This window comes from Euwallacea similis, chromosome 36, assembly GCF_039881205.1.
Source record: "Euwallacea similis isolate ESF13 chromosome 36, ESF131.1, whole genome shotgun sequence".
In the NCBI taxonomy this organism is placed as follows: Eukaryota; Metazoa; Arthropoda; class Insecta; order Coleoptera; family Curculionidae; genus Euwallacea; species Euwallacea similis.
The window spans coordinates 1,157,902-1,172,991 of NC_089644.1; the positions used below are offsets into that span (position 1 = coordinate 1,157,902).

Consider the following 15,090-nt stretch of genomic DNA (forward strand, 5'->3'; position numbering starts at 1 on the left):
GAAGCGAAATAAGTTCGACTCTAGAAAGTGCATCAGAATGCCGTCATTTAAAATAGGGATATTCTGCAAAAGAAGATGCTCTTACTATATAAAGTAATTAAACCACTGTATAACAGATGGCGCCAACAGAGGTTAACGTGTATACCTGGTTGCATTTCTCATCTAAAAGAAAATGATTAATGGGTCGATTTAATTTTGTACTATATTAATACAAAATGGTCAAGTACGTCTTAAGAAAGAGCGAATTTCTCAAATTTTTCGATGATATGGATAACTCTTCAACTTCTATTGTTATACCTCTTTTCAATAATTTCTGTGTAATGAATTAGTGTGCACTAGTCCAGACTACTATTATTTTGCTGATATTCATATGATTGAAATCAGTTCTAACAATAAAATAAATACAGTTTTACAAATAAATTTGTGTTGCTTAGAAAATTCGAAAAACATACAAAGATGGTTAATAGGATGTAAGTAAAAAGTAGAGAGAAATTTACTCTGGGAAAAGGAAAGGGAAAAAACTATAATACTTCTAACAAAAGATAATGCATTGCACCTATTAGTTTATAGATGACGCCACCATGATAAACCGACAATACTTATTGTTAATAGAAACTTCTTCAATTGAGAAGATACAGAGATAAAAAATTAATATCTGAATATTTAAAGTTTGTAAAACAAATCTCTTACGTCTATCAAAGACCTTCTGGAGAAGTTGTAATTATAGATGAAAATAAATATTATTTTATCGGCCTTTCTAGTTTTCAAACAAAGCATTCTGGAAATATTTATGAATTAGGAGTACTTAGTAATAAAAAAGATCAAACAATTTTTAATTCGTACACAGACCGCACTTTTATATTTTATGATATTTATTATTATATTGAATTCAATGAATGTCCTAGGAAACTAAAACAACATGGAATTTTTAATGACCTTTTTCCTGGCGTTCCATCTGACATAAATAGTGTTTTCCGATGTAAAAATGGATATAGATTCGATATAGAAATTTAATTAAAAACTAGACTTCATTTCCAATTAAAATTTTTCATCTATAACATTCATATTTGCAATTCTTTGAAATTCAACTACAGCATATACAGGGTGTTTGGAAATTTGTGGGTTAAAAAGAAATTGTTAATTATATGGTCAAAAATAAGAAAAAAATTCTTATAAACATATGCCCAAAAATACCTTCCAGAGGGGCTACAGCTCTTTAAAGGAGGAGCTACAGCAAAGGTATTTTTTGCAATAACGGCGTAAAAGAAGCAGTTAAAATCATAAAATTATAGGTATTAAGGTAACTTGACACATTAAAGAAGCAACAATATTCAGTTTTGCAAAATGTGAACCATTGGTATGTGGGGGGGGGGGGGGGGGGGGTATGAGGAAGATTTTGCTGTAACTCTTTTGGACATTATTTTTCAGTAACATAATAAATATGAACCAACAAATAATGAAATTTCAAATTACTTTTCATGGAAAAGGTACTCGTGATTTATATTTGTAAGGTGCACCGTTTTTGAGTTAACACGATTTGGAAATGCCGTGTCTAATTTGATATCTAATCATTATGGTTTAAAATATCGATATTTTAAATGCCGAGCTCAACTATATATTCAAGAAAATGGAAGTATATTTTAAAATTTATTAAAGTGAGGTAATATTGGTGATAGTAAAATGGTGGTCAAAAAAGTTACAGTAAAATCTTCCTCAGAACCCCCCCTCAAATGCACATCTCTGGTTGACATTTTGCAAAACGGAATATATCAGCTTCTTTAATGTGTCAAGTTACTTTAATACTCAAAATTTCGTGATTTTTATTGCTATCGTTTTGCCGTTATTGTAAAAAACCTTTTGCCATAACTCCTCCTTTGAAGAGCTGTAGCTGCTATGAAAAGTATTTTTTAGCATATATTTATAAGCACTTTTTTCTTATTTTCGACCATATAATTCTCCATTTTCGGACATCTTATGTACTATAGTAATTAATAGTTTCATAATCTCTTAATATCCAATTAGTTTCTAGTTTAGTAGATCTTTTTTTACCTAATAAATTTTCATTAACATTATAAATTTTTTTCATTACATCAAAAGCAACAATTAAATAGAAGTTATAAAAATCTAGCTAATATACCCGCCTTTGTTCAAATATTTTTTATAATACGTCTTTTATAGTATATAATATAATAAAACAAACTTATTTCTTGATAGGAAATCAACTTATTTTTGATATCGTATTAACAATTTGTTACTCATGCTTGCGTTAGAAGAAAATTTTGGGGCTGTGTTTATTTTTGCTAAAATTAATAAAAAAATAAAAAAATAATTAAAACATTTTTTTGACACACTACCAGAAAGTTTGGTACAATTGCGACGTCGAATTACAGAAATTTGCTCATCAATTAACACACAAACCTTCATTAATGTAAGGCAGGAATTTGCTGCCAAGTTACATTTTTGTCGGAAGCAAAATAGTTTCCATTTTGAACATTTAATTTAGTCAATTTCCGTAAACAAGTTTTTTTATTATCTATCGACTATTAAACTGAATTGGCATTGCATTTTTTCGACCTTTATTTTCTTTTATTTTTAGCATTTTTTTTCAAAAAGTAATCGATTGATTTTAAAGCACATTACATCATTAAATGTAGTTTCGAAATACCTTTAATTTGAGATGTCACTCAATCCATACATAAATTTTAAAAAATCTGTCTTTTTGCTCTATCGTCTACGTAAGCAGTATTTAGAACAATAAACAAAATTTAAAAGATAGTGATTTTTGTCCTACTTAATGTTGCTTTTGAAGTTTAAGTAAATGATTATTTGTTAAAAAGTTAACAGGGGGAGGGGGGTTGGAATTTAGAGCTGCACTGTGTGTTCAGATTTTAAACATTCGTGAGTGTTATTGCAATTTAGATGCTTTTCCTGTAGCTTTTGTAACTCCTGAAGATCATAAATGACTTTAATATGAAACTGTGCCTAAAATTAAAAAAAAATAGGTCTCTTTCGTTTCAATGACTAAAAGTTATCTCAATAAATGGGAGTTTTAGAGCTATGGATCATTGAGGTGGGCTTCTGCAGATATGTAACATACTTCCAAGAATCTTGTAATCTAGTGTTTTCTATCTCTGAATGAAAACAGATCGAAAAAAATCATATATAACTTTTAATTGGTATCAATTAAATTCCTTTTTTGGCAATAATAATCAAAATCAAAATTAATGAAAATGTTTTTCCGATGTGAGATCTGAAATTAATTTAGTTTACGCAGCTCTTGCACTTAAAATACATGAATTCTGTCATTTAGCTTTTCGAAATAGCCGGTGCTCAAATATTAAACTGCGACATCTCGGGAGAATGCCCGCCAATTGTCTTTAAAAAAAAAGTTAAATTAATGATATTGATAAGCCCTATGAGGCACCCACAAACCGAATTGCCATATCTCTTTTGGTTTCTGAAATACGGAGTCACATTAATGCCGATTTTTGGCAACTTTGAAAGTGCCATAAAATAGAGGTCTCAAAAAACGTTTTTTCACGTTTTCGAGATCTTAATTGAAGTGTCCAGTGTCAATATAAGATTCAAATCACTTCATTAAACTGGAAAAGGGTAGGATATAGAAAAATCGAAATTTTCGTAAAAATTTTCAAAGTGGGGGAGAAACCTACTTTTTGCCAAATTTGAAACTTTAAATTCAAACTTAAAAATGTGTGAAGCAATTGGCTTGAAAATAACTCCTGCATAAATGAAGTTGCAACAGATCTGTTAGTTTAAGAAATGCGGGTCTCACTCTCACACTTTCTTATAGGATGAATCCCAAGGCATTGTCTGTATGTATATTAAATATTCCCAGTGAGAGAATAATATGACCTTTTCTCTGCGAGAATATACCCTTAAGCCCAGATACGTCTTTTACTGAGAACAATACAACCATAACAACATTATACTGCAAATTCCACAAATTTTATCATCGATATCTGTGCTAAATCACAATAGCACATAGTTTTATGGTGATAACTGGAAATTGCACAACATGTAGTAATTATGAGAAAACCAGTGAAATTTACCTACCTCGATGTCGAAACAAGGAAACGCTTGTACAGAGTGCTCCAAATCCGATATGCTATTATTGCTATCTCTTAGACGGTAAGAGTTACAAGGTTGGTTAAATTAGAAAAAATGTTTCAAATTTAATACTCTTTCAAGAGCTGAAAACAATGTGGCCAAATGATTTTTAGTTTCCAAATTATTATGGAAAAATATACTTTTCTAAATAAATCGAAAACTTATTGTTTTTCAGTAAAATGTTTGATACAAAAATTTTATAGTTTTTGAGGTAATGACAACAACATGAGTTTTTAAATACGGGCCTTTATATTTTTTTGGGAAATTTTTAAAAGTCCTAAGTAAAATCTTTACAATGATGTATCACATGATAGAATTTTTTGACGTTTTAGTTTAAAAAAAGGTATCTTCATTTCTTTTTTCTCAATAAGCTAGGCCGGCCCTGGAGCTCTAAATAAGAAATGCAATTATTATGTTGCCCAAAAATATTATGTGGGCAAATAAATTATTAATCAAGCCATAGGTTCATAAGTTTTTTGGCGGTAACAAAAGTAACAATCCGACGCTGAATTTTAAATGAAACTGAACATCCTTTAATGAATAACGAAGAATTGAATAACTATAATACAATCAACAATCAATATCATTATAGTATTATTTTGACAAATGAAATACCGCCATAGAAATATTTTGTTATTTCCTAAGACTATTAAAAAAAAGTTTATGTTTACCAATCTGTGATAAAATTTTATTAAAATTTAATGAATTAGTGAGTGGTTTTATTGTAGATTAAAAAATAAGATTTGTAAGTGGATGAAAGTTTCAAAATAATTATTGATACCTATTCAGACATTATTCTTCCTCTTTATAATTATATACATTCTATTTATAATATTATACTTTCAAATTTGGAAATGTTCTAAATTAAAAGTCTATTATTACTAAGTTACTATTGATTACCTATAGTTTGATTGATCATTTATTTGTCTATGTAACATTTTTGAGAAATATAATAATTGCATTTTTCTATTTATAGCTGCAGGACCGGCCTAGCTTCTTGCGAAAAAAATGTAACTTTTTTTAAACTAAAGCGTCAAAACATTCTATCATGTGATACATCATTGTAAAGGAATTATTTAGGACTTTTAAAATCTGCCAAAAAATATGTAGGTCCGTATTTAAAAAAATCAAGTTGTTGTCATTATCTCAAAAACTAAGCAATATAGCGAATTTCGAAATTTACTGGTTTATACACATAAGAAAACTATAAAATTTTTGTATCAAACATTTTACTGAAAAAATTTTAATTTTTCGATTTATTTAGGAAATTATATTTGGCCAAAGTTTTTCTGTAATAACTTGGAAACTAAAAATCATTTGGCCACATTGCTTTCAGTTCTTAAAAGTATTAAATTTGGCACATTTTTTTCTAATTTAACTGACTGTAACTCTTACCGTTTAAGATATAGTAATGACGGCATATCGGACTTGGGACACAGTGTATTGTTCCTGACAACATTAATACCTTTAAAGTCGTAGTGCAATAAAGATAGATAGTTCTCAATAAACACTCAGATCAGAAGTAAAATAACCAATTTTATCTTGCATATCAACTAATTTTAGAGTACTCGCTTTAGGAAAGTCATCTCAACGAATCTACTGCTGATTAAGTGATCTATAGTACTCAGTCAACATTTCTCTTCCACTGAAGCCACAATGTCTCTTGAGAGCTACACGATAAAAGACATAGAGAAAGTAATTACAGGTATTGATGGCAAGAAAATAATTAAAGCTGATTTTGCAAGATTGACTGCTCCCGGTGAAAACTACCTTAGTTTGGTGCTGAGCGTAGATATCTTAGTTGAAGATGAAGCAGGAAGACGTGAGACCATCAAAGCAGTGGCCAAGCGCCTGCCTCTCGTAGAGATGAAGTTCAACTTCAATGGTTTAGCTATGAAGAATGAAATTCAGTTTTATTCTGAACTGGTGCCACTATTCATCAAATTTGCCAGAGAATATGGAATTTTCACTGATTATTACCCGAAATATTTAGGCTCAAGACTGAGCTTAGATGGTGAGAAAACTGAGGCTGACTCAGAATCAGTTTTACTTGTAGAAAATCTACTGCCTCAAGGTAAAAACAGACAAATTTTAAGCTTATCATCATGAGCTTGATCTCTCTATAGGTTATAAAAACGAAGACAGGCTTATAGGCTTTGACTTGGAGAGAGCTAAAGCAGTCTTAAAAGCTCTTGCGCAGTTCCACGGAATTCCCTTGGCAATCAAGTTCAAAAATCCAGAAATCTTTGAAGTGATCAAGAAAATGATTGATCGTCAACCTTTCTCAATGTCCTCGAATGATGGTCCTAAAGACGTAGGCCCTCCAGAGCATTTAACATTCGAGAACGCAGTTAAAATTCCTGCCTGTGCACCATATATTAAGAACATAAAGAAACTGCAAGAAAATTTGTTGCCTATGGAAGAACGATTTGTTGGAGGAGGAAAGGAGCCTTGGAGCACACTAATCCATAATGACTTTTGGGTCAACAATATGTTGATCAAATCATCAGAGGAGGCTTCATCAAAGTATTTGGTTAAATTGCTTGACTTCCAAGCCTGCACTTACTCCTCTTTTGCCAGAGATGTAGTATTCTTTTTGCTGGTCAGCGTGAATGATGAAGTTCAGAGAAAACACTTTGATGATCTTCTTAGGTTCGAATTTTGTTCAAAACCTTTTAAATTTTAAATAAGTTTGAAACTATTTTAGGTATTATTTCGATGAATTGACCACACTTCTGGCTAAAATCAACGTCCCAGGGCTGAAGCTTTCCTACGAAGAGTATCTGGAAGAGATCGATAGAGTAGCAACTAAATACGAAGTTTCTCACGCACTTTTTTTCTGCAACATTATTTTTGCTGCCAAAGGCAGCCAGAAAGATCATCTTATAGGAGAAGTGGATATGTTTGATCAAATGAAAGAAATAATGCAAAATTTGGGGGAAAGGCAAAAAGAAAAAACTGGTCTTGTAGTAGAGTTGTGTGTTAAGAGAAAGTGGATGTGAAAAAATATATTGTTGAATTTATTGCAAAAGTGGTTTTCTCTGTACAACGCTCTCGATAATAGATCGAAAAGTAAAATAATAGTCGAACCATGCTCCTTTAGGAAAATACAGTATATTCAATACAATAATAAAAAATACAGTGTTAAAATTTTAGTTACAGAACTTCATTATACGATGGTGAAAATTTCGACGTCCACTAATGAACCAAGATACTTCAGAAACGAGGGAAGATACAACACCGATCAAATAGAAGAAATATCTGGAATATTTTCTTAATTAATCCTGAATACCTTGATTCGTTCGCAACATATACCTAAGTAAGAATCTAATAAATAGCAAAAAAACAGTAACATCTTTCGAACCATTACTTCAATTTAATGCGGTAGGTTGCCGTTTTTTCCCTTTGTTAAAATCCAATAAGCACTGTTTGCAAACATTGTTTATTTGATCGACATTGTAAGTTTTATACAAATCGTTTAAGAAACTCCATTAATGCTTTTCTTCTTTTTCTTTTTTGGAGGCTCTACACTCTCATCCACCCCAGTTCCATTTGTCTCGCTATTATTCAAGGCCTCTGATGCGGTGCGCTAAAACGTTTTTAAAATTAAAACAACTTGTAATTTTCTATGAAACACGCACCTTCTTTTTCTTCTTCTTTTTGTTTTCAGAAGTAACAAGATGTTTCACTTCTTCAATGGCCTCTTGCATTACGTCAATATTTTTTTTCGGAACGTTTCCAGTTTCATAAAATTTAAGTCTGTCTTCCACCTAAAGTAAGCTTGAGCATGAGAAAATTATATCTAAATATTATTTATTTAACCTGCCTGTTGCTTTAACTTTTCTCCAAAAATGCGATTTGGAACCTCAGTAAAGCAGTCGATTCTAGAAGCAATGGAACATTTATTTGCCAAATATCTAGAGATTCGACCTTTATTCTTTGGACCAGCTCGTCCAATAAACGTAGAGTGAAACAATAACCCGTATTTAGGAGTGTTTCCTTTAAAAAAAATTGTTATTTATATGAAGATTTTTTTGGTTTAAAAAATAATTTCTTACCCCGTGTCTTTAAGGCTCTGAAAAGGGCCTTTTCAGCGCCTAATATTTGAACTGTTGAGGCAGGGCACTTTGCCAAATTGGTAAGTGAACCAGCATGGGCTATTAACCTTGCCCCTACTTGTTCTCCAATTAACGAGCCCAAATTTGGCGCCACGTCGCCCATCTTTGACCTCAAGTATTCAGCTAACTGGAAGAAGTATAAAAAATAATAAAATTGCATGCTATAGATGTCTGTTTTCATGAGCATAACAGTTACTTGCCTATACAAAAATACTAAGACAATAAAGATGGTACCTACATTTTCAAATTATTACCAAACTGTATAGCTGCCAACATTGTAGTTACCACTTATGCTAATTAGATAGCCCATGCAAAATTTAGACAGGCCTATATACAGGTAGCTCTACCACTATTTAAAATATGTACTCAAAACATGACAAATGCTAATAAAACAGACATCTGTGTTACAATGTTTAAAACTCACTTCTTTTCTGTAGTCAGATAGTGAAATAACCCGCGATGCAAACATCTCAATATTGAGTAAATCAATAGGACTAATGTCCATGCCCATACTAGATCTCGATGCCACCAAAATGGCTTGGGCTTTTCCAGAATCCATAGTAATTTCTTCAAGACCTTCTAGGGACTCCTCAGACAAATCTTTACGGTTTTTTATAAATTGTGCTACTTTAGCAAAAATGTAGTTCTCAGGCACTATTTGAACAAGTTCTGGGAAATGATATGAGTACCACTCTCTAAAGGATAATTAAAAATTGGTTACTTTTTTTTATTAAAAAAATGATTGGCAAATGGTGAGATAACAATTTTAAACTCACCTGATCCTCATGGAAAAAGTGTTAATATCCTTATCCAGCTGATCTAATAAAGCAATTGACTGAATTATCATATTATCAACTCTATGCACATTGAACTTTATTTTTGCCCTTGAATACGAATGCCCAAGACCCAATTGTGCAATTCCAGACTTTTTGAGGGTAAATCCTTTCACCAAATGGTGGAAATGATAGCGGATGCCTAAAATCAGAGATATGAGTAACATTTTGTAATATTCCATTTCATCTATTTACAATATTAGCTATGGCTCTCTCTGTCAGTTAAATTGAACTCACCTCTGATAACTTCTGGGACAACCCCTATGTGACTGCACTGTATGCCCAAGGCTTCATTAATAGATGCAGCCAACTTAGGATCACTGACTCCCAAGGTAGTTTTTTTTCCCTTTGGGATAGTAACATCCAGAACCTGATGCAGGTCCTCGGTCATCAAGCCTTCAGATATGGCATTTATATTTTCGAGAGCTTTCAAAGCAGTTTTGAATGGCGAGAAGCTGACCAGCTGAACAACGTTTTTAAATTTTGAAAGATCATGGATGGACGCTTCCAGTTGCGGCAAGATCATGCCGATCTCTTCAAATTCCTTAACTTTGAAGACGCCGTAACCGGCGGCATGTTCGAAGAGGACGAAGAGGTTTGCCTGAAAGGGGCGCCAAAGTGAGGTTAATGGACGAAGCATGTGCGGCGGTTTTTACAGCAATTACGGCGAATATGGGGGAAAATGTGTCGTACTTACCATTTTGTCGATAATAGAAAATTTTCCTTCGTAGTTTTTTAACGAATTAATGCATTTCTTAATCTGTTAAAAATAAAATACACATGTGCTAATACGAACGTGCTGCGTCCTTTCAATAACCAACATAGCACTAAATACTTTCATAAAATACTGCGCATGACATGAAATGACATTATTTCAACTTGGTTAAGCAAGTGCATGTGCGTGCGTTGTTGTCAAATCTCGAGTAAATTCAGTAGTCAAACTCATGTTTTGAAAGCGACATATTGCATAAATTTCGAATCAGTTCGAAACAAAATTGATGCGAATTGTTAACTCAACATGTGTATTTTAACTCGTGACTCCTGTTTCTATAATATTAAGAAGGAGCATTTTGTAATAATAAATATTGAAAATATAACGATAAAACATTTATTACAAAACAGTGTTCAATGTTCACAAATTTCAGCAATGTATTATTGTCTCACTATTTTTTTATTCATTACGGTATTATTTTGATTATATATATTTTTTAATATTATCTATTGAGAATCACTAATTAAATTGTTATAAATCAGTAATCTTGAAGACGCGTTCTGCTTATATGAACAATAGAGAAGTCATTTTTAGTAAACTTGGCAACCTTTTAACTGTCAATAAGAAATACTAAAGATAAAAATTAATAAATTTTAAATTTCAAGAATGTTATCAAATATAAATAAAATTTTTAAGAATTACACATAAATTTTTAAAAATAATTATACAATTTTATGATAAAGGCAAATTATCATTGTGAAATTTTTATCAAAGCAATCCACCTCATCAACTAGAAACCAAAGAAATGGAAAGGTTAGGAGACCCAGTTTTGGTGATGAAAATTCAAAAATTTTTTGGAGTTCATACTCCTGACGCTCCAATCAAAAGCGCAAAGGATCTCAAACAAGAAAACTCCAAATACATTATAAGAAATAAGTTCTGGTATTATCTGTTTGTATTTGGGACAGCATTAGGAGATGAAGTTTTTTACACAACTTTTATTCCATTTTGGTTTTGGAACATTGATGGGGCTGTTGGAAGGAGAGTAGTGCTGGTCTGGACGCTTGTCATGTACATAGGTATGTGTACACTAATAGTTCAACCTTTATCTTTGAGAATGCAAAAAGTTCACTGAAAGAGCAAAGACACATCCCAGTTTCTGCGTATAAATCCTCCACATAGATCAGGGGATCACTTCTGACTGTCAAACCTAGTAACCTCAGAAAAAAAACATTAACCTCATCCAGAGATAGGTCAAGGAATACTGAAACACACTGCCTCTTTTCTTCAGGCTATTGACAATTTCTCAAGTCAATAATAAAGTTTCACAAAAAACCTCAAATATCCTGTTAACTATACTTTCATTTGATACTATGCAAGCAAATACAGTGTAATCCATTTATAATGAACTCGCATGTAATGAACTGATTTTCAAGTCCCAAATTAACCATATATAAAATCATAAGTAAAACCCTCAGACAAGATGGACTCGTTTGTAATAGACTCTCACTTATAATGAACCAAAATTGTTTGTTTTGTCTATCATAACCGAGGTTTTTTGGAAGTTCCTCAGTACGACCGTTTCTGATGCATGTATGAACAAAATTTTATTCCAGCTTACCTTTAACAGTTGGTCTGTGTATGTTATCCAGTACGCCTTATTTCTTTTTAAAATTTTTTAAAAGTGGCCAAAAGTGTAAAACAGGCATTTATGTTACACGAAAAACAGACAATTATATATGATATTAAGAAAGGATTGTCTCAATCATTTGTGTGTTTAAAAATTGGATTAAAAAAATTCCACAGTGTCAAATATTTGGAAGAACCGTGATAAAATTAAAAATGATTGAATAACTAATGACCAAAAGAAAAAAATGCGTTTGCCTTTACATTCTCAGGTTGACGAAATGTTATTTAAGTGGTTTCAACAAAAAAGAGCAAATAATTTTCCAATAAGTGGGCCAATGTTACAAATGAAGACAGAGGAATTTGGAAAAATGATTGGCGATGACTTCAAATGCAGCTCTGGATGGCTTGATCGTTTTAAAAGAAAGCATAACATTGTGTTTGGGAAAATATGTGGTGAGTCGGCCTCACTAGATAGAAATATTACAGATGAGTGGCTGGTCCGTGTTTGGCGTTTGATAACTAATGATTATACAGAAGAAAATATATTTAACGTTGACGAAACAGGGATTTTTTAATAAAATGTTGTCAAATAAAAAACATAAGTTAAAAGGTGAAAGATGTAGTGCAGGAAAAATGTTTAAAGAACGCATCACAACCATAATTTGTTCTAATGCTTCTGGAACTGAGAAATGAAAGTTACTCATTATAAGTAAGTGAAAAATGTTAAAATTTTTATTTTGAGTTGTATTAAGAATTTGATTTTCGGTATTTTAGGAAAATTTCAAAATCCTGAGTGTTTTAAAAACGGTAATAGTTTTCCTATTGACTATTATTGGAACGACGAGGCATGGATGACGTCGTCAATTTCTACAGATTATTTTTTAAAATGGGATCGAGAACTTCTTAAAGAAAAAAGAAAAATATTATTGTTAGTTGATAACTGTCCAGCCCATCCGAACGTTAAACTGCATAACATAAAGCTAATTTTTTTCCCACCCAATGTAACGTCAGTTTAATAAGAGAAAACACATTTATAAACTCAGTGAATTTTGATGATTTTGTAAATGTTGATAACAATGTTGTTGTAAGAGAACAATTAGCTTATACAGATTTTCTAAAACAAAGACTTTAAAAAGAAATAACTGAAAATATTGAAGATGATACTGAAGGAGAAACTGTTACTACAAAAGAGGCTCTTAATTGTGTACACGCTTTACAACATTTCCTTCAGCAAGAGGACAGCAATGAGTTTTTTTATAAATTATATAAAATTGAACTGCATTTGCAGAAGACTTATATTAAAAAAATCTCTATTCAAAAGAAAATAACCGATTTCCTTGAGAAATAATTAAGAATAATATAAATTTCTATATATTAAATGTTTTTATAGGATTATCTTAACAAACATTTTATTATTTCTGTTTAATTAGGCATTAAAACGCATTTTTTTATAGTTATGTATGTAATTTGTTTGATTCTTATGACCTAGACACTTGGATATAATGAACTAAATCTCTCGGTCTCCTCAAGTCCATTATAAACGGATTGTACTGTATACTTATTCACTTTAATAATAATCCTTACGTCTGCATTATTCTGATTGGGATTCACAATGGAAGCAGGCAATCGTGGCATATTTCAGTTCATTATAATGCAGATAAGTGAATAAGAGCTTCACTAAGGGATGCGCACTGCAAACATTGGGATTACTAAGCTGAATAGTATCAGCTTAGTTTTATTCATGTCCAGAAAAATACAAATGACTATGTGCTACTGCTTTACAAATAATAAAAAATCTTCACAGGCTGGCTAATGTTGCAATTTACTATATAACCAGTATGTATTTGATGGAAAATGATGCTATAAATGCGCAGGCACTAAAAAAACATAAATTAGTAGCTATTGCCTTATTTATATTTTCTATATTTCATAAAGTCTGAAATCTATAAAAATATTTTGTTGCTTTCAACAAACACTGTTTTTTAGGTCAAAGCATTAAGGATTTGGTGAGATGGCCTCGCCCAGGTCCTCCAGTGATTCAATTACAAAAAAAATGGGCATTGGAATATGGTTTCCCATCTACCCATGCTATGGTTGGGGTATCAATACCATTCTCTGTTATTTTGTACACCATGAATAGATACGAATATAACGTCGGTGTGGGACTGGCGGTCGCGTTTCTCTGGTGTACAGTAATTTGTCTTAGTCGATTGTATTTAGGAATGCATAGTGTTTTGGTAAAACTTCTGCAACTCTTTAATTAGAAAACGTCACAGAAATTACCTAATTTGCAGGATATTGTAGCAGGCTTGTTGCTGGCGCTGACTATTATGATCCCACTGGTGCCTTTAATTGACTATTTAGATAGTTATTTCCTTACCAATCCTATAGCCCCAATTTTACTCATTACATCCTCTATTCTGATGATAATTTATTATCCTAACAGTAGGAAATGGACACCAACGCGGTAAAAAATCATATTTGTATATTTATAATCGATAAGCTGATATAAAATTAATTTAGAGGCGACACGACAATGATTCTCTCAGTGTGTATTGGTGTTCTTGTGGGAGCTTGGCTCAACTATCAAACAGGCCTAATGACAAAGTCAAATCTTCCTCTGCCACGGATGATCATGTGGCCTTCATGGAGCATGTTAGGTTGCATGGTATTGAGAACCGGAATAGGATTTTTCTTCGTTTTGCTTACTAGACAGGTGTTCAAAAGTATCTCATACAGTTTCATTTGCATGCTTCTGAAAGAAGATGAGACTCGATTAAAGCAGACAGAAAACACATTGCAAAATAAGCACAAGACTATTGTAGAGTTGGGATGCAAATATGTAACTTGCGGCATGATTGGATTTAACATTTTGTATACTTTGCCACAATTATTCAGGCTTTTACGAATTGAGAGGATGACGTTTTTCACTGAAATTTGATTTTTTTTATTATAGACGCATCGAAAAATCGACCTGTTCACACTCAATTCAGCTGCAATTGCAGTTAACTGGTCTGTCTGTACTTAACGTTTACACCAAAGACCCCAATTTACTGTGCCATAAGCATCCTTTTATGCATTTAAAGGTAATATTAGTTTGATGCGATTTTATGAAAAAATGGTCGAGGTGTAGTAGTTAATTTAATTGTATCGAAAGCTTTTTTCCTTAAATTAAAATATAGCATAGAATGCTTGTGAACAGTCAGCCTTTAAGCATGTAATATAGAATAATTCAAGTTCTCCGCAAGTGTTCAATTATTAAATCAGGGTTCGAATTTAAAAAAATCATATAGGTACCTATCGTTTTTCGAGTTTTTCCGTTCAATTCTGTATAGTTAAAAGTACTTATCACTCGAAATGTATTTCCAATATCGCATATTGCGAATGTGTATTTCATTAGATTACTAAATTTTGCCATAAATATAGCACAATGTTCAAACACAAATGTGATATTTTTGCACCCTGTCATTCACATTAAATTTATACTCGTTGTAATTGATATGTTAGGTATATTAAACGTTGGATCCTTTTATTATAATCGGTGTTTTATTTTCACTTCGTAAAGAATTCTTAAACTATAAATCAGATTTTTTTTAATAACATTAATTCCAAATAAGGACGGAACGTACTATTCCTAGCAGCATCAAAACTTATCGGCAATCTAGTTCTA

The 15,090-nt window shown here is 31.8% G+C and overlaps 3 protein-coding genes across 3 annotated transcripts; 2 read left to right on the plus strand and 1 right to left on the minus strand.

The window, feature by feature from the left end:
• The first annotated feature begins 5,653 nt into the window (after positions 1-5,653).
• LOC136418692 (uncharacterized) lies at positions 5,654-7,198 on the plus strand. The gene is made up of 3 exons (XM_066404839.1): positions 5,654-6,202; positions 6,255-6,780; positions 6,836-7,198. Exons 1-3 carry the CDS (start codon positions 5,785-5,787, stop codon positions 7,128-7,130), a joined length of 1,239 nt encoding a protein of 412 aa, XP_066260936.1. The 5' UTR covers positions 5,654-5,784; the 3' UTR covers positions 7,131-7,198.
• Positions 7,199-7,226: 28 nt separating this feature from the next.
• On the minus strand, positions 7,227-9,915 carry Nop56 (Nop56 ribonucleoprotein). The gene is made up of 8 exons (XM_066404833.1): positions 9,777-9,915; positions 9,317-9,680; positions 9,023-9,221; positions 8,671-8,941; positions 8,187-8,373; positions 7,955-8,127; positions 7,770-7,898; positions 7,227-7,717 (listed from the first exon to the last, which is right to left on the minus strand). The coding sequence occupies exons 1-8, from the start codon at positions 9,777-9,779 to the stop codon at positions 7,607-7,609; spliced, it is 1,437 nt and encodes a 478-aa protein (XP_066260930.1). The 5' UTR covers positions 9,780-9,915; the 3' UTR covers positions 7,227-7,606.
• Positions 9,916-10,495: 580 nt separating this feature from the next.
• On the plus strand, positions 10,496-14,958 carry LOC136418663 (sphingosine-1-phosphate phosphatase 2-like). The gene is made up of 4 exons (XM_066404786.1): positions 10,496-10,870; positions 13,407-13,657; positions 13,715-13,887; positions 13,944-14,958. The coding sequence occupies exons 1-4, from the start codon at positions 10,597-10,599 to the stop codon at positions 14,359-14,361; spliced, it is 1,116 nt and encodes a 371-aa protein (XP_066260883.1). The 5' UTR covers positions 10,496-10,596; the 3' UTR covers positions 14,362-14,958.
• The last annotated feature ends 132 nt before the right edge of the window (positions 14,959-15,090 follow it).